The sequence below is a fragment of the Phodopus roborovskii genome, unplaced genomic scaffold (genome assembly GCF_943737965.1).
Source record: "Phodopus roborovskii unplaced genomic scaffold, PHOROB, whole genome shotgun sequence".
In the NCBI taxonomy this organism is placed as follows: Eukaryota; Metazoa; Chordata; class Mammalia; order Rodentia; family Cricetidae; genus Phodopus; species Phodopus roborovskii.
The window spans coordinates 42706573-42725867 of record NW_026126517.1 but is presented as its reverse complement, the minus strand read 5'-3'; the positions used below and the strand labels follow the sequence as shown (position 1 = coordinate 42725867).

The 19295-nt window shown below is 36.3% G+C and overlaps 1 protein-coding gene across 8 annotated transcripts in view; it reads right to left on the bottom strand.

Annotated features, from left to right (window-relative positions):
• Herc1 (HECT and RLD domain containing E3 ubiquitin protein ligase family member 1) overlaps positions 1-19295 on the bottom strand; it is a 162294-nt gene that overhangs the window by 85431 nt on the left and 57568 nt on the right. For all 8 annotated transcript variants that reach the window (XM_051197814.1, XM_051197817.1, XM_051197818.1 and 5 more), the window contains exons 14-24: positions 18548-18769; positions 18103-18255; positions 17845-17977; positions 15400-15591; positions 12749-12970; positions 9191-9364; positions 6036-6150; positions 5826-5946; positions 3364-3535; positions 1324-1636; positions 781-901 (exon numbers count right to left, since the gene is read on the bottom strand). In XM_051197814.1, coding sequence (XP_051053771.1) covers positions 781-901; positions 1324-1636; positions 3364-3535; positions 5826-5946; positions 6036-6150; positions 9191-9364; positions 12749-12970; positions 15400-15591; positions 17845-17977; positions 18103-18255; positions 18548-18769 — 1938 coding nt within the window. The remainder of the gene's footprint in view (positions 1-780; positions 902-1323; positions 1637-3363; positions 3536-5825; positions 5947-6035; positions 6151-9190; positions 9365-12748; positions 12971-15399; positions 15592-17844; positions 17978-18102; positions 18256-18547; positions 18770-19295) is intronic.

Sequence of the window (19295 nt, the reverse complement as noted above, 5' to 3'; positions counted from 1 at the left end):
GTCCTTTTTTCAGGTTAGTTCATTCATGTAGATTGTTCTTTTTAAATGAATTTGCACTTTTTTGGGGGAGGGTTGGTTTTTTTGAGACAGAGTTTCTCTGCATTGTCCTGGCTGTCCTAGAACTTATTCTGTAGAACAGGCTAGCCTTGACCTAAGAAATTTGTGCTGCCACCATCCCCAGTAAATATTTGTTCTGAAGGAGCTAGGTAATAGCTTATAAAAGTATAATATAAAATGTTGATGAGAATTACAGTCTGAATTTAAATGATTCAATGAATGTCACTTAAATAGGGTTTGGTATTTTTTGTTTACTAAGAGTAAATAATTCACTATAAAATAAATCTTACAAAAGAAGGCTCAAACCAAGATTTATCACTGAACTAGTTACCTTTTTTATTTGAAAAAAATTTATATTTCATTTACTAACAATCCAGAGACACTGCTGAACATCAAATATAAAAGTAATAGGTTACAATCTATTAAGACAGAGTACAAGGGAAGAAAGTTGGGAGAAAGATGAATCTACTACTTCATAGGCTAAGCCTGGGGCAGACTAACTCATCCAGTGAACTATGCAAGAATGCAATCTATGAATAGCACCTTAGGAAGAAGGTAGGGCTGAAAACCAAAATAAAATCAGACAGGTGGCAAATATTTATGTAATATTTCTATTACAAATCTTTCAACCTTGTATATGCCTAAAATAAATATAAATTACTCTAATCAAAGCCTTATATATCTATAGTTTGAAAGCAAACTTCCTTCTTTAGATATACTTACCAGTGCATAGCCCTCTTCATCTGATTCAGGCTGAGACAAATCAGATTCACTCCTGGATTTGATCAATCTATAACTTGGACTTGCATGAACTAGCTGACTTTCAGCAGTGAGGCTTTCACTCCTGTCTCGCATGCACAAAGAAAAAGTTTTTGATTGGGGACTGCTAGTGAACATAAAACTGAATGGAACTATAGGCACAGAGATAAGGCATAGTGAGAATTCATTATGTCTGCCCACAGAAAGCCTGGCTTACATAAAGTATAAAACACTTTGGAATTACATCAATTATTTTTATACCACGTAATTAAATTACAGAGAGAAGCATTTGTTAACTGTGGTTGTTTTATATGTATGGAAAACTCACTCCTCATGGAACTAGAAGTTCACATTGCAGGTTAAACCAGCACTAATGTTTATATTATTTTAAATTCACCCTAGTCAACTTGTATTTCTTCCTCTATCTTTGACATTTCAGAACAGAAATTCATTGCAAGAAATACCTAAGGGAAGAGAACAGCATTTTCAGTTTCCTGTTAGGCCCACCTGGTCATAAGTCCACTGCCTTCAGAGGCACTCACTGAAGGTTGCTGCAAATGCCCTTCTTCCCTTCGCTTCTGAAGCTCATCAATCACAGGACTTACTCCTAATATCAGAAGTGCACAGCGGTGTATCACGGAGTTGCAGGCAGCAGTGTACACATCCTGCCCCTCAGGAAGGTCTGTGCTGACCCTTCGCTCTTGCTGAGACTGTGGAGGTGGGTCGTCAGCTCGGGCCCCAGAGGCTGCAACACTGCTCATTCTATCTCGTTCTCGGCTACGAGCTACTTCTCGGGCTGAGAGGAAACACTGAAAGATTTCTGTAATGTGCAACACAAAAACAAGGTCTTAACACATGGGGAGAGAAAAGCTAAATAAATAAATATGAAAATAGTCAGAAAGTTTGAACCAAACCTTACTGAAACGGGGAGTGGGAGGGGGAGATCAGATTTTAGACAATAAATATAGTATAGTGACAAAGTTGTACAAAAATGCCATTCTTTTCATAAAAATTACAATAGGAGATATTTCTATACTTTAGAATTTAGAATTGGCTGGTTCCATCTTGAAAGAGTAAGGATTGTGACATCTTAAAACATGTCAAATTGGTATATTGACTGTTTAGATATAATCACATGAGATCTGTGACTTTGGAAAGGGTATTTGACCTGTCTTTTCCTCCATGAAGCAAGTCCAGTAGACTCTTTGGGGAGGAGGTATCTTCACAGATCAAGAGCAAAAAATAGCCTCAATCACCTAAGACTGGCAACCAGGCTGCAAAATCAGACCAAACAAACTCTCTAAAGTAACCTTAGCTTCCACACCTCCTCCTGCTATCCACATTTCTTTAAAACGTCCTTGGAAATTTTTCCCTACTCTAGGTATCCACTTCTTGTATCATTTCTTAAATTAATTGTTCTTTAGCAACAAAATATTAAAGCATCCAGTTAAGTCATTTCTCTTGAAATTCACTTTCTTGTGAGGATTCCCATGTACACCCAAAACTAATGAAAATTATATGCATTTGGTAATCAGCTCTTATATTTTTTTAAGTTTTATTTATTTTATTAAGAATAGTGTTCTGCACGCATGTATGCCTGAAGGCCAGAAGAGGGCACCAGATCTCATTATAGATGATTGTGAGCCGCCATACTGTTGCTGGGAATTGAACTCAGGACCTCTGGAATTATTTTTGTTACTACCTCATAAATTGAATATAGATACAAATAATGCCAAAAACAGCCAGGTGATACATGCCTTTAATCTTAGCATTGGAGGCAAAGGCAAGCGGATCTCTGTGAGTTCGAGGCCAGCCTGGTCTACAAAGCTACACGGAGAAACCTTGTCTCAAAAAACAAAAACAAAATACAAGTAATGTCAAAAACAAATATATAGCTGGCCATGAAGTTGTAAACTACAAATTGAATATGCATGTTAATGCAAAATAGCCAAATGGCTTAAGATATTAATAATTCTCTTTAATATAAATAACTATATAACTATAACATATAAATTATTATCTTCTAAAAATTATCTGGAGATTTGGAATATAAAGTATAAAAAGCTTAATTCACCCACCCAAAGTTATTCCCATATCACTGTTTTACCACTGTCATCTCTTATACCTACTAAAGAAAAGTATAATTGAAATTTGCAATTTAAAAGCTTTACACATAAAATACAATTCGGAACTCCTAACTAGAATAGTAAGGGGCTTGTTCCTTCATCACATAGCAGTCTTGATGAATCCACGGTACCACCAGAGGACTATTTTGAATAACTTTATTTAAAGCCTCTTAGATGTCATTATGGAGCTAAGTGGATCAGAAACTGAGATGCTTTCTTTGAGGCTTTTCCGACCCAGAACAAAAGCATCAGAGTGGCACTACCCTGGGTTAAAAACTCCCCTGTAATGTTGACTAATGCAGACTGAGATCCCCTGTGTAGTATCAGATGCTTGAGAAGGACTACAGACACCGTCTTTCTGTTTCCCTATGAAAAAAGCAAGTCATGATGTTCACTTCTTGAGTAAGAAAGATGTACTTACTGCCAGCTGTCATTACTTCATGTTCCCGTTCTTCCTCCTCGTCGTCTGGCTCTGGATGCCCATCCTCCCTGTCTCTCTCAGCCTGCTCCTCCATTTCAGCTTCTTCATCAATGGTCCGGGTAAAGGAATGCTCTTGAGGATCAATATCTGCAGAGTCTTGGTTGTCTGAGATCTTAAAGAGATCATAGGAAACTACACTGAATATATTTTCCCGAAGCTTTAAAAAGTTCTCACTACACGCCACCCCTACCCGCCCAAAACAGGGTTTTTCTATAAAGCTGTGGCTGTTCTAGAACTCACTTTGTAGTCATGGCTGACCTCAAACTAAGAGATCTAGCTGCCTCTGCCTCCAAAGTGCTGGGATTGAAGGTGTGTGCCACCACTGCCCAGCAAAATCTTAAATTATATCTTAGAAAATACTGCTGATACCAATAATAACACAGAAATCTTACAAATAATACACTGGTAAATTTCAAAGATTACACAGATTATATGCACACAAATATATACACAGATAGGTATATGTCCTTTCTTGCCTGGCATTTTCATTGAAATGACATGCTTTAAATTGATCCACATTTATTCTACTGTTTGGCCACAAACTCCAGGGCTGCAATGTAAGTTAAAACATGACACAAGCACAAAAGGTGATTTTTGTTATTTTGTTTTGAAGTTTTTATTATTGTCTGGTTGGGGTTTTGTTTGCTTATTTGTTTGAGACAGGTCTCTCTATTTAACCCTTGCTGTCCTGGAACTCACTATATATATGCCAGGCTGATCTTTAACTTAGAGAACTACTTGCCTCTGCCTCAAAGGCATGTGTCATTATGCCCAGCAAAAGGTGATCACTTGATTCTACTGTTCACTTCAAGTTCTCTATGCTATTACTCTGTAAAAACGATGTCTGGGGGAGTCAAAGCCAGTGCTAGGGGTCAAACCCAGAGCCTTACAATGCTTGATAGTCACTCTGCTGTGTAACTATAACCCCAGCTTACCAATAATTCTAAAATTAAGATACCATTTTTAAAATTTTAACTTTGCCCTCTGGAAAAAAACCCAAAGTTAACAATGTTAACTTAGTTCCCCATGGTGGTCATGCTACCTAATAATTATCTAGACAAAAGAAAGAGTCCAGATACTTGGAAAACCATAAATATCATAACTAAATAATTCATCTCATAAATTTCAAATACAAAGTACAAGTGAAAACTTTCAACTAGAATCGTGATAAAGGCTATGTGATTCATGACCAGTAAATAATTTAGAAATTTCACAGTGAGACCCATATATCAGATATTTACTTTCATAATAGTGAGTTTCAAGTTGGAGCCTCAAAAAATGACAAATTAATATTTCTTATAGACTTTTAAAATCACTCTCAAATGTTCATAACCACAAATATTAAGGCAGTACATGCTGAAGTCGTGTGTGTTGCTTATGCTTAAGAACTGAATCACCAAGAGCAAAGGATCGGACCTGGCCCTGTTTTAGAGGACTGTGGAGACGATACTCTCAGGCTCATTCTTATAATCAATCACAAGCCTCTGTTACCAGAACCACCAGCCCTTTAAAATCATCTCCTACTTGCTGTCTGAGTTATTTCTGGATCATCCTTAATCAATGGTTTCAATATTCACTTTCAGAATGCACACTTCTAATTACCAGAGGACTGATTTTGTTTTTGTAACTTATAATTTTGTCCCTTCTTTCCCTACCTTTTTCTACACTGAGTTTTTTTTTTTTTTTTTAATAATATTTTCCAGTTCTTTTAAAACCTTTCCTTTTTTGTTTTGTTGTTGGTGTGTGTGTGTGTGTTGCTTTGTTGTTTTTTTCAAGACAGGGTTTCTCTGCATTGTTTTGGAACCTGTCCTAGAACTAGCTCTGTAGACCAGTGCTGGGATTAAAGGTGTGCGCCATCAATGACCAGCCTTGTTTTATTTTTTTGACACAGGGTTTCTCTGTGTAGCCCTGGCTGCCTTGGTACTCGCTCTGTAGACCAGGCTGGCCTCAAACTCAGAGATCCACCTGCCTCTGCCTCCCAAGTACCACCACTGCCCAGCAACTTCCAGTTCTTGTATAACTCTTGGATTTATTTTTAACCAATCTGAGGTCTCTGTTAATGTCCCTGATAATTTGTGGCATCATAAATTAAACAGGGTAATTCCAATGCAGCTTAATCAATTTAAAAAAAAAGATTATTGCCTATGATATAGACAAGACAGTTGGTCACTAACATCTATGCAGATAGGCTATTCACTTAGCAATCTCATCACATTTAATAAAAATTTTGTAAATAAACCACCACTTTTTCATTCTTCCATTATTTTCTACTAGAAAATAAGCTAGCATGTTTTGGACATCTGTACTAATCAAGGCTTGTTTTTCTCTCATAAAAACCAATGTGGGGCTACCTCTGATAAGCTTGCAGAAAAACATAGAAATTAATTGATTTCCAACTTTACCCATCTGTCTCGTGATGATGACCTGGTTTGAATAAGTTCAAGGTTCTTGCAAGCAAGTAAACGACTTCGAACTTTGTATACACAACGGTACACTTCTGATAAGCTTTTACCAGGTTGGTATCTAAATAAAGAACCAAAATAGAAAAGTTACCTAATTTCTAACATCATGAGAGCAAATATTTGTCTGAGGATAGTTTTTAAGTTACTTGCCGGCTTTCTCCACATGCTTGACTAAGTAAGTTTGTATGTTTGAGAAGTGCTGCAAGAACAAATCTAGACACAGTGTCCAAGAGTGATTCATTACTTAAAGTTGCACTGTCCCAATCTGAAAATAAAAATGATAGAAACATTTAAAAGGACCCAGAAAAATAGTTACAAGGTAATATTAATAGTTTTAGTTCCCCAACCTGAATTTTACCAACTTTCTGAAACAACTACTTGGCAAATGCACATACTGTTTCAGGTACTGTGAATATACTTTTGAACAAAACCACAACTTTGATCTCATGGAATTTGAATCTTGGTGTAGGGTGTGAGATAGGTAAGACAGTAAGTGAATGTGACAAGCAAGGGCTAAGGAGAGAAACATAGTTTAAGGGTTCAGGAGGTCAGAATTGGAGCAAATGCTACATGTCCAAGAACGACAGAAGAAGCCACTGGAGACCTGCTGGGGAATTAGGTGACAGTCATCTTGCAAAAAAGTGCAAATCCTCTGGATCTGACTTACAGGAAAATGGTAAGCAGCATTAGGGAGTTTTGAACAAAGAAATGATACAACCTGACCTATATTTTAAAAGCTCTACCTCTTGGGTAAACTATTGACTATACAGACAGTAGAAGCAGAAGTCATTACTGCAATAAGCAATGACGATGGTGGTGACATCAGGATAGAAGCAAAGCAAGTAGTGAGAAGCTGTCAAGAGTCCACACAAATGCTCAAAGTGTTGCCAAGATTTGAAGCCAAGTTGAATTTATTAGTTGGAGGATACTGAGAATGGAAGACCACACAAGTTTTGTGGGAAGGAAGCTGGAATCAAAGGTCTGTATTTGAGCACTTTCTATTAAGCAACTCCAAAACTGAATAAACTACTCACTCATGCACACACACATATAAAACTATGTATATGATATATTAAACCATAAAAGTAGATCCTGTAAGAGTACAAGTATCTGTGGGTAACTTAAAACATCTGGATAGAAACGAATTATATATATATTTGAAAACTCAAATCACAGCATTAAATAAAGAGAACTTGCCAGGTCTTTTTTTTTTCTCCAATTCTTTAATTCTATGTTGGCAGAGCATAGATAAAGTATACACTCTTAAAATAGAGAATATTTTGAAGCAGATCAAGTTGAGGGGGAGGTTACTGTTCTTTTCATTCCCAGAGTGACTACTTCACTGTCCATCTGACAGATTTATCAAATAATGACTGAATAACTCCATTGTAAAATCAAACAAGAAGTATCTTCTGAAAATGTTAAGTCCCAATTTACTTTATTTATTCTTAACTATTCTTAAGGCTCTTTTCCCAAAAGATAAAATGCTACAATTTTGTTTTCCACTTTCTTTCCATGCCTAGGTTAAAAATACAAATACAGACTTAACTACTTTATAGATAAAAGAACCAACAATGCAACTATACTTAAGTTTATATAAGATCTTAAATCCACAGAGACTCTTATAATAATAATCTATACTGCATTCGTGCAGACAGAATTTATCCACATCAGGTTCTCAAGGAGTTACCTGTGCCACAGGTATCAACATGGCAGAATAAATTATCAAAAAATAAAGAATGACCTGTAGCTCTTTTTGTTTGTTCTTTTAAAAATGTTATTAAATTACATTTATTTATCTTTATGGATGGAGGTATGTACTATGGCATACATATGTGTAGGTCAGAGAATAACCTGTAGAAGTTGGGTCTTTCCTTCTCTCATGTGGGCCTTAGGTATTGAAATGAAGTTGTCAGGTTTGGTGGGAAGTGCCTTGGTACCTGCACAACCATCTCATTTGCTTGTTTTTAAGATGGAGGTTTCATTATGTTGCCCAGGCTGGTCTTGAACTCATGGGCTCAAACAATAATTCTGTCTTAGTCCCCCAAAAACTTGGGAGTAGTGGTGTCAACACTATGCCTGGTTGAAGTAAAACTTTCAATGGTACCATTTCTTTCCTTTTTAAATTTGTGTGTGTGTGTGTGTGTGTGTGTGTGTGAGAGAGAGAGAGAGAGAGAGAGAGAGAGAGAGAGAGAGAGAGAGAGAGAGAGAGAGTATAAATACTATGATATGCATGAAGGTCACAGGGCAACCTGTTCTTATATAGGTCCCAAGGATTGAACTCAGGACATCAGGCTTGTTGCAAGCACCCATTAAATCACACCCATTGAACTATAACCACCAGCTACCAAGCGCTTTCCACTGGTGTTTAAAAACATAAATAATTGAGTTAGGAATGCCTATAATTTTAGTGCTCAGGAAGCTAAGGCAAGAGGACTGAAAGTTTTATGAGATCCTTGAGTTTAAGACTCTGATGTACATAATGTTACCACAGTTCGTTTAATTTATAAAAGATAAAAGCCAACAAAAAGTGAAGATATATTTGCTTTTATCATTATTTAAACCTGAGAATCTCAAGATACAAGAGAAAATTAAGGATAGGATAAGAAAAAAACAACATGGAAGAAACAGAGACTACAGATGTGGCTCAACAACAAGGGTGATTGTGCTCACTGGGTTCTTATTTTGAGATAAGGTTTCATATAACCCAGATTAGCCACAAAACTCACTACATAATGGAGGCTGACCTCAAACTGATCCTACTGCTTCACATCCAGAATGAAGGAATACAGGTATGCACCACCATGCCCAGCTTTAATATGGGTCATTATTAAACATGGAAGCTAAGAATACATCAAGGAGATTGTTTGAAATTAACATATAAAATAATTTCTACTGATAAAAACATATTAGGAATAGAAATGTCATAATATATTTGTATACTACTTCATTATTATATTTAATAGTATATTATATCTCAGATGGTTGTTATAAGCACTTCTGAATATGCAAAAAATTTTACATATATTCAAGTAAGCCTATATAGCCTAAACATCTAAATATATATCCTCTAACTTAATGTTTCTCAGAATACTTTTATAAAATGATTTGATACAAAGTCCAAATTTCCAACTTTAATACAATCAAATTTCTTTAAGTGAGATGTGTGTAGATACAACAAATAACCTGATATATTTTCTACAAAGAGAAAAACAAATATTTTGCAATGTTACTTAGACATGAACTAGCTAGCACTGCAAATTACCTATACATTTACCCACTTCTTCTCCTTCTCTTTATCTTACCTTTACTAACAGCATAATCCTGCATGCTGATCCAAAGGCTTCTGGCAGGCTCTTTAGAACAACCCAATGCCAAGTCTACATAGACAGCAATTTCTGGCCGCAATTTGTAATCAAAAGGCTTCTGTTCTTCATTTCCTGAAAGTGCTACTTCTAATAGGCAGCTCATACATTTATCTATCAAAAAGAATTGAATTTTAATAATTCTATTTATTCCTTTCTCTCTCCCTCCTTCCCTCCTTCCCTCCCTCCCTCTCTGTACCACAGCGTATGTGGTAGTCAGAGGAAAACCTGCAAGAGTCACTTCTCTCCTTCTACCTTGTAGGTCCTAGTGATCAAACTCAAGTTGTCCATCCTGGCAACCACTTTACACCCTGAGCGATCAGTTCTCAAGTGTCCCCCCACCTCCTTTTTTTTAAGGTGGAGCTGGTTCGAGACAGAGTTCTCTGTGTAGAGATTACTACTATCTTGAAACTCAGTTTATAGACTAGGCTGACCTCAAACTCAAGAGATTTGTTGGCATCTGCCTCCTGGGTGCTAGAGTTACACTTAACCAGCACCACCAGTAAATTTTCAATCTTAAACTTCATAAATGTTGTAACTGAAAATAAAATCTTATGGATTTACTCAATTCATATAAAATTGGGTCTTGGAGCTAATTTACAGTAGACACTATTAAAGTGAAGCCCTTTAATTTTTTCAGTTGGAGGCAGTTATCACCTCTCCGCCTCTAGAAAAAAAAATAGACGTTTGGCAATTAGAGGCCAGAAATGCAAAATATCCCACACACAGAGCACAACCTTGAAGACTGTCATATCCAGAAATACATATTATCAGTTAAGAGTGATTCAAAAAGATCAGAGATGCCATGAACAATTTTCCAATCAATAGTCACAGTCACCCAGGTAATTCCCAATTTTTCAGTGGGAGTTTTAGTATTCAGAATCATTATTATTATTTTGGGGAAAATGGTATTGCTATACTGTCTGGACTGGCCCTGGAATTAAGATCCTCTTACCTAGCCAGGCGATAGTGGAGCACACCTTTACTCCCAGCACACGGGAGGCAGAGGCAGGCAGGATCTCTGTGAGTTAGGGACCAGCCTGGTCTACAAGAGCTAGTTCCAGGACAGCCTCAAAAGCCACAGAGAAACCCTGTCTCAAAAAAAAAAAAAAAAAAAAAAAAGATCCTACCTTTGTCTTCCAAGTACAGTCATTTTAAGAATGTACACATCCATAACTGAATCACTTCACATTTTTTAAAAATTCAATGTTCTAAATGATGGTCAGGGTTTTAACAAGTAACACAAGTCAATTTAATTCATAATATAATAGAAATAGTACATATTTAAAAAGTTTTCCGTAAGCAAATATTCTTTCTTGATATAAATTACACAATTTTAATTCTTTTGGGGGGAGGGTTTGAGGCAAGATTTCTCTGTGTAATAGCCCTGGCTGTCCTGGAACTTGTTTTGTAGACCAGGCTGGTCTCGAACTCACAGATATATTCATGTCTCTGCCTCCTGAGTGCTGGGATTAAAGGCATGTGATACCACCTCCTGGCTCACAAATTTAATTCTTAAAAACCAAAAAAATAAAAACAAAAAAATAAAACTAAAGATATTTTATTCATATTTAAGTCCAGTTAAAAGGGCTGTATAGATCAACAGATACCTTTTTTCACTCAAGAAATTACTAGGGACTGCCTCAGGTGTGAGTGCTATGAACACTGGAACCTTATATCCCCTAAGAACCCCACAATTTAACTTTCTTTACTTCATATGTATCAATCTAGCTTTCATTAGCCATAGTCAAAAGCATTTTCTGGTTCAGAAGTAAAATGATGGGTACATACATCTATTTTAAAAAGAAACAACTTTCTTTACTTCTACTTACCACACTTCCATGCTGGAAGCAAAACTTTTTTTTTTTTTTTTGACCTTGGATTCTTTCCTTTCCACCCTCCCTTTCTCCCTGTCTATCCCATCCTCTTTTCTACCTTGTGGGCTCCCTCCCTCCCATTTTCTCTCTTTACCTTGTATATATCTGAGTCGCTTATTCTTACTGGAAAAATAATAAAAAATAGGTTTAATATAGGCTAGCTAATCCTATTCAGTATTTCATAGAATCAAAATTAGAGGTCCAGAGAGATTGAAATACCAATCCCAGATAAAATTATTACACCACATATTGGGACACTGAATAAATCCTTGTTTTTGGTCTAAGAGCCAACAAAGTAGAGAAATGGGAGATGTGGAAGGAAAGGGAAGACACAAGAAAGGGAGGAATAAAACGTGTCATTCACAGCTATGGGTGGTGCCGTGCTGGCTGGTTTAATGTCACTTGACACAGGGAGGAATAAAACGTGTCTTTCACAGCTATGGGTGGTGCCGTGCTGGCTGGTTTAATGTCACTTGACACGAGCTATAGTTACCTGAGAAGAGGGAACCTCATCTGAGAAAATGCCTTCTTAAGACTGATCTACAGGCAAGCCTCTAGGTGATTTTCTTAATTGGTGATTGACATGGGAGAGCTCAGTTAATTGTGGGTGGGTCAACCCCTGGGCTAACGGTCCTGGTTTCTATAAGAAAGCAGGCTGAGCATGGGAAACAAGCCCATCAGTAAGCAGCAATTCTCCATCCTCCAGGTTCCTGCCCTGTTTGAATTCCTCTTCAAGTTGCTTTTGGTCATGGTGTTTCATCACAACAATAAAAACCATGAGTAAGATAATGTCTGAAAACTGGATGCTGATCTGTCCTGATAGGTGCTGTACTGGGGCATTCTATTTGGAGAAGCAGTTGTGTAAACCCAACCTTCAGGACACTATCAAATGTTTTTCCATAACTTGATCAAAATGAGTAAAAAGTACAATAGAATGGGACAAGGCCTATATCTTTGGGTTTTTTTTTTTTTTTTTTTTTGTGATGGGGGCTCCCACTGTAGTAAATCCTACTTATCATGTAGCTTAGATTAGATTATGCAGCAATTCTCCTGACCCAGCCTCTTAAATGCTGGAATTACATGGGTAAGCTACCATAACTGGCTCTAAACCAGTGGTTCTCAACCTGTGGATCAAGACCCTCTGGGTCACATGTCAATTGTTAGGTTACAATTCATAATGTGAGGAACTGTATAAAGCATTAGGGAGATTGAGAACCACTGCTCTAGACCCACATTTCCCTACACCAGTTCTGCTCTAGACCCCACATTTTCCTATATTAGTGGTTCCTCATTGTGTAGTGATCCCCAACCATAAAATTATATTCACTGCTACTTTATAACTATAATTTTGGTACTGTCATGAATCATAATGTAAATATCTGTGTTTTCCAATGGTCTTGGAAAACCCTGTAAAAAAAAGTTATTTGACCCCCAATGAGAACCACTGCCCTACCCCATGCTGCAGAATTTAACTCTTTCTGAGAACCATACACTACAAGTTTAGATCCTCTTTATTACTAATGTGAAAAATGCTTGAGTTCTGTATTCAACACTTAAGTAAGAGATCTCAAAGAAAGACAAAGAAATATGTGTTTCTATATGCTTCAGAGAAGTGCATTACCCAACTGAGGGGTGTCCATCTCCACGCCATCACTAAAAAGTGGTGTTTTCATCCAATATGCAGTATCCTGTTCCTCTGGAGATACAGGGGAGCCCTGAAGCATGCCACCAAGACATCTCCCGATGAGGAGAGCAATTGTTCTTTCCAGATCCACAAGCCACACCCAAGACTGAGCTGGCTGAGGTAATGGCACACCAGCAGGGTCAATTACTTCTGGTCCTCCTAAAAAGAAATCAATAGTAACTGTGTTTTTATCTGTTACTTTCAAATTTTAAAAGCTTTCTCATGGTCTACAACTTGTTATACTATAATAAGATAGTGAATAAAATAATTTTTCAAGAAAAACGTAGCATTTTCTAAATACAAATTACCTTTTATATTAGACTAATTTAACTTTTACTCAGACATGCTAATCTATCAAATAATTTTCATTTATAAAGTTAGTAACTTTAAGATGAATACTAAATCAATATATGAAAACTTATCTCAATGGATTCTATTATAAAATCTAGACCAAATTTTACCAACTTTAGGCAGTCTTTGGACTTTTTCTTTGAAACCAAACAAGAATTTACCAATTAAAGTGACATTGTTTTAATGCTCTTCTGACTTGAACTCAGAATTGTCTTAAACCAAGATCCAGACCCAGGTTTTCTTATTGTACACTTGTTTCTAAATGTTCTTATACATACACACACACACACACACACACACACACACACACACACACACACAGATAACAGAAATCAGGGCTGGGAAAAAAAAGCATTCTAAAAGGCAGGTATATGGCAAGATTAATGGACAATCCGCTAATAAAATAAATAAGGAAAAACAGATCCCATAAATTAAAAAAAATAAAATAAAAAGGATATGCAGCAATGAATGCATAGGAGATTTTTCAACCCATAAATAAACACAATCAATTTTTCACTAAAAAAAGAAAGCCAACAAAATAACATTTTCTGGAAAAATAACAATTTCTAAAATGAATTAGAAAAAAAACCAAAAAGTTCCATATACACAATAAAAAAATAAAAATATAAACCACAAGGGCTGGGGGAGGGGGCTGGAGAAATGGCTCAGTGGTTAAGAAACCAGCTGCTCTTCCAAAGGCCAGGTTCAATTCCCAGCTCCTACTTGGCAGCTCACAACTGCCTGTAATTCCAAATATTCACACAGATATACATGCAGCCAAAACACCAATGCATATAAAATTAAAAAATAAATAAGTTACAAAACAAACAAACAAACAAAAAACCACAAGGGCCAGATAGTTTTATATATAAATTCCTCTAGTACGTCAAGAAAAGAAAATTTTTATCCTTCAAAAATTACTTCAGAAAAAGGGGGTGGGGAGTGACAAATCTAAATTCATACTATATAGTTAAAATAAATTTTGCAAGCTAAGCAAGAACAGCATAAGAAAGGGAAACTTAAAAAAAAAATAACCAGTTATGCACACAAAGAAATCCAAATAAAAGGACACTCAACATACCTGATACAAGAAAGTTCTAAGACACTTTAGGAAAGCAAGAATAACCCTGAAACTACCCACATCAAGCTAAATCACTATTCTGATAGGGTTATGAATTTGGTACTTTGACCATTTCAATTCAGTGGTCAATAGAATTGACCACTCCTTCAGTAAGAAGGGTTTCAATGCTATCCTGTCAAAAGTTCAATGCTTTCCAGGGAAAAAAACCAAGACTCTAAGCACTGACAAGTGGCTTTCTCAAGCTTACCCAAGTTACTAGTAGACCTTTACATGCCTCAGTCCATGACTCTTTCCAATTTACTAATTTGAAATGTCTTTAAGTTCTAATGGTGAAGTTTCTTTGATAGCCTTAAGACAACTATAATAGATAACAATAATACTCTTGCAAGCAAAAGCTATTGTCAACTGTTTATAATTACCAATATTGTATAATTCAAGAATGAATTAGAATACCATGTTTAGGGGGCCTGGAATGATGGCTCAGTGGTTAAGAGCACCAACTGCTCTATCAGAGGACCAGGGTTCAATTCCCAGAACACACATGGCAGCTAACAACTGTCTGTAACTCTGAGATCTGACACTCTCAAACATACAGGCAAATAGCAATGCACATAAAATAAAGATAAATAAATTATTAAAAAAGAATATCATGTCTAAAATCAAATGCATAAAAAGTCATATCTCAATAAAATTCAACCAGTTGCCTATATAACCAACAAAAATAAGAAATATGCTATCAAATAAATATTTTAACATGAAAATCTTTTATATTTATGACAAATGCTTAAATCAAATATAATGATCCACTGGTTATAAATGTATCATTTCAAATTCCTCAAAGTAAAAAAGTAACACTGGCTAAATTCGACACAATTTCCAAGTCTATTTTAAGACATCTTAATCTCCATCATGTCAAACTTTGCAGAACACAAAGCTTTAGAACCACTGACCATAAAGGTACTTTTTGTGATGCCCATAAGCAACTTTCTTATCTACTGCATCAGTTGCCCACTTCTAATTGTTCACTCTTAGAAGATAATCACATCTTTTTGATCACATGAAACATCCACATACTTAGGCATGATTTTATCTGAGATATACAAGAAGAATAACCCTTCTCAAGAGCATCAATTAACTTTTTACTGCCTATACTTACCATGAAGAGGCCACTGTAATTCTTGGTCTTCCAAAAGTGCAGCAGCTGGCAGGAGTCTATTAAGGCAATCAAGAGGTGGCAAGAGATCGAGGAGGTAACTCAGTAAAGGACGAGCCACTGACACCGGGAGTAACAGTAGGGAGTTAACAATCTGGCAGAGCATACTGCCTGCAGCAGACACATAGACCACATCTATAAAGGGCAAGAAATGCAGTGTAAATCAATGACCTCAAACAACTTAAAAAAATAAAAACCTAAATACATCTTTAGTTTGGAAGGAGAGTAAACTAATTCAGTAACTCTTTGTTCAATACCTACCCAATAGCTGATGTCACATTAGTATTTACTACCAGAAAATACCACCAACATACTTGTAGAAAAGCAAACTTACCCTGCATGTTAACAAACTTGAAACACAGAAACTGCTTTCTTTCTTTTCTTATGTATTTATGTATTTATTTTGTTTTTTTTATGACAGGATTTCTCTGTAGCTTTGAAGCCTGTCCTGGAACTCGCTCTGTAGATCCGCCTGTCTCTACCTCCAGAGTGGCATGCATGCATGCATGCACCACCACTGCCTGGCAGAAAACTGCTTTCTTAAAATGCATTACAATTCCACATCCATTAATTTACCCTCACTTTTAAATTATTCTAACACTTAGAGTACCTACAAAAGACTAGGCATTATACTAGATGGAGACACAGCCATGGCCAAAGCAGGTAAAAGTTTTTACTGTGATATCAACATTCTAGTAAGCAAAGTTTTTTAGATTTTTCTAATCTAAAATAATCTTTAAAATTAAGATCATTATAAAATATCTATATTTTTATTATGGGCATCACTTTTCTGTGGTGATATGTTGTTTATGATTTATTAAAGCCACTGGAGATCAAAATAGCAAAGCAGCCATACTAGTTAGCCATAGAAACCAGGCAGTGGTGGCACATTCCTTTAATCCCAGAACTCAGAGACAAAGACAGAAGGATCTCTCTAAGTTCAAAGCTACCCAGGGCTACATGAGATTGAATCAGTATAAAAACATAACAGAGCTCACACTCACACATTTGATCCCAGCCCTAGAGAGGTGGAGAAAGGAATAAAAGGAGGAAGAGACAAGAATTAAGAGCTTTTGCATCTGAGGGTTAGTGGAGACAGATTGCCATTTCATCCTGATAGGGTAAGATCTACTGGCTTGGCTGCTTTGTTTTTCTGATCGTCAGCTTGAAGCTTGAATCCCAAAATCTGTCTCTGGGTCTTGTATTTTTTTGTGCTACACTATTTTCCTTTTCCTTTCCTTTCCTTTCTTTCTTTCCTTCTTTTCTTTTCTTTCCCCCTAGAGCTGAGGACCAAACCCAGGACCTTTGAGCTAAATCCCAAACCCCTGAGCTACACTTTTCAATCAAATTTATACCAACATTTCCCTGTACGCAGTGCCAGGAGAAACATTCACAAGTGAGCCCGGTCTGTGTGAACAATAAATTTAAATTTCATACAGAACAGCCAAACAACAGTCACTAATAAATAACAATCTTGGGCTCTCAGCTGATTTCTTTCTTTTCTTAGGAGAAAAACTTCAGAGATCAACAACCAAAAAAATATTCAATAGGCAACTAGAGAAAGGCTCTGGTGTTCGGGAGAGTCCTCAGCTAGGTGCAGACATAGGAGCACCTACGTAGTGATTAAAAACACTTGGTCTAGATGAGGCAGGCTATGCAGAAAGAGAAGATGATTAAAAGCAGAATTTGGAGGATCCCTAAGGAAAAAAGGGCAAATCCTTTACGAAGTCCCAGAAAAACACTGGTCAGTGATGGAGGAGAAAAAGTAGGATTGTGCTACACAGAAGAAAGCATTTAAGCATTTCAAGAAGGAAATTGTAGTTGGGTGGTGGTGGCACAAGCCTTTAATCCCAGCACTCAAGAGGCAGAGGAAGACAGATCTTTGTGAGTTTGAGGCCAGCCTGATCTACAAATTGAGTTTCAGGATAGCCAGGACAGTTACACAGAGAAACCTTATCTCAAAAAAACCAAAATGAAAAGAAAAAGAAGCAAATTGGACAGGGTGTGGTAGTAGCCCCAGCCTTCAGAAAGGTGAGACAGAAGGACTGCTTTAAATTTGACAACAGCATATCCTAAAGCATTAGACACTGTCTCAAAAAGAAGGAAGGGAGTAGGATATGGGATAATGCCAAAATATGCAATAGATAAAAATCATACATTTACATTATAAATTGTTTTTGGTTGTATCATCCAATGCCTTTAAACTAGATGTTGAGACAGTTAGAACCCTTTAAGATCAGAGTTACAATACACCTAACCAATACAAAGGAAACTCAAGATCATTTCTCTTCCACTCAGACGTGTCAGGCACTCTTGAAGTTTTAGAAAAGTTCACTGACTCTTGTTTTATACCCACTAGTTAAATGTGAAATTCAACACCCAACTCACCTCTTAATTTTTCTCCAACACTGCCATTCCAAGGACTTTCTTTAAGCAAATTTGCAGAACGTGAATAAATATCTGTAGCATGAGGCAGCAAGAGCTGAAGATGTTTATGAAGTAATGCCACACTGCTTGAGTTCTGAGAAGGAAAAAACCCTAAATTACCAATCTAAAAGATCCAAAGCTTAAAAATATCATGGCATCCCCAACTATCTGAGCCGTAAGTTCCAAGTAGAGTACCATGAAAAAGAAGGATGAGCCCACCTCAGTAATGTTATTTATGTGGCAAAAAGCCAGCAGTTGTTTCTGCAGTGAACACAGCAGTTCGTGGAGATGAGCAGGCTGACTGTTCTCTGATGGTGATGTTCCAAGAAGATATTTATCACTATTCTTTTCTAGCTCTCCAAATGCTTGATCCTAAAATGATACATAATAAAGATTATTTTTCAAATATGTTTTAGAAAACTATTTTATTTGTTTATACTTCATTACATGAGAAACACTTGACAAAATTCTAACATAAGCAGCCTTTTTGTAATTTTAAGTTACATGTGTTTCTTGGTCACCACAATATTTCAGATATCACGTTTCTCTCTTTGGGGAAGGGAATCTAAAATTTTATTTACATTGTTTAAATGTTAAAATACTTTTACCTAAAAAGATCCTTATCCCTTAATTCTTTTCTTAATGTAGTGAAAAAACAAGGTACCGTATAAAACCCTAAATTTCTTAAGAGGGTCTTCATTAAAATTTCAGCCAGATGAGTGTCTGGATGGCAGGTCTGAGGACCATAAGGCTGATCTGACAGGTTTCCATAGCCCATGCACACAGTTGAAAGGTCAGCAGCATCAGAAGGTGAGCTATAGCCAAGAAGGGAGGCTACATGGGTATGATCTTGCAAACTTGTCAGAATTATATCCAGTTGCATTCTCTAGATAACAATGAAAAAGAAACATAATTAGCAAAGGGGATATAAGGAAAAAACTATATTAACAATGCTAACAATCTACTTATTAGTTAATACACAACCTACAAGTAGTGCATAATTATAGGAAAAACTATTCAATTAACACCATTTGGGAAAATGTAACTTACAGGTTTCTAATCTCATCATTTATGCTAAATAGCTAAAATTCCAAGCTAAAATAGAATAACATGTATAATAATTTAACCACTGTAAGTAGGTAGAAATAGGAAATGCCAACAGAGAAATTATATTCCTGTTATTCAACAAAATTACTGATAACTGCTTATTCTAATGTTTAAAAGAAATCACTTGTAATCTAAACTAATGTAAAAATACTTACTGGAAAGTATTTGTGGACATTTTAGTACCAGTAAGCACCATGTGTCTCCTCAAATCTATAGCTCTACAATCTTCTACTTAGCTTAGCAAAGCATTTATTTCCATGTACTTAATAAAAATTAAAAATAAGTATACTCATGCTTCAAATGCT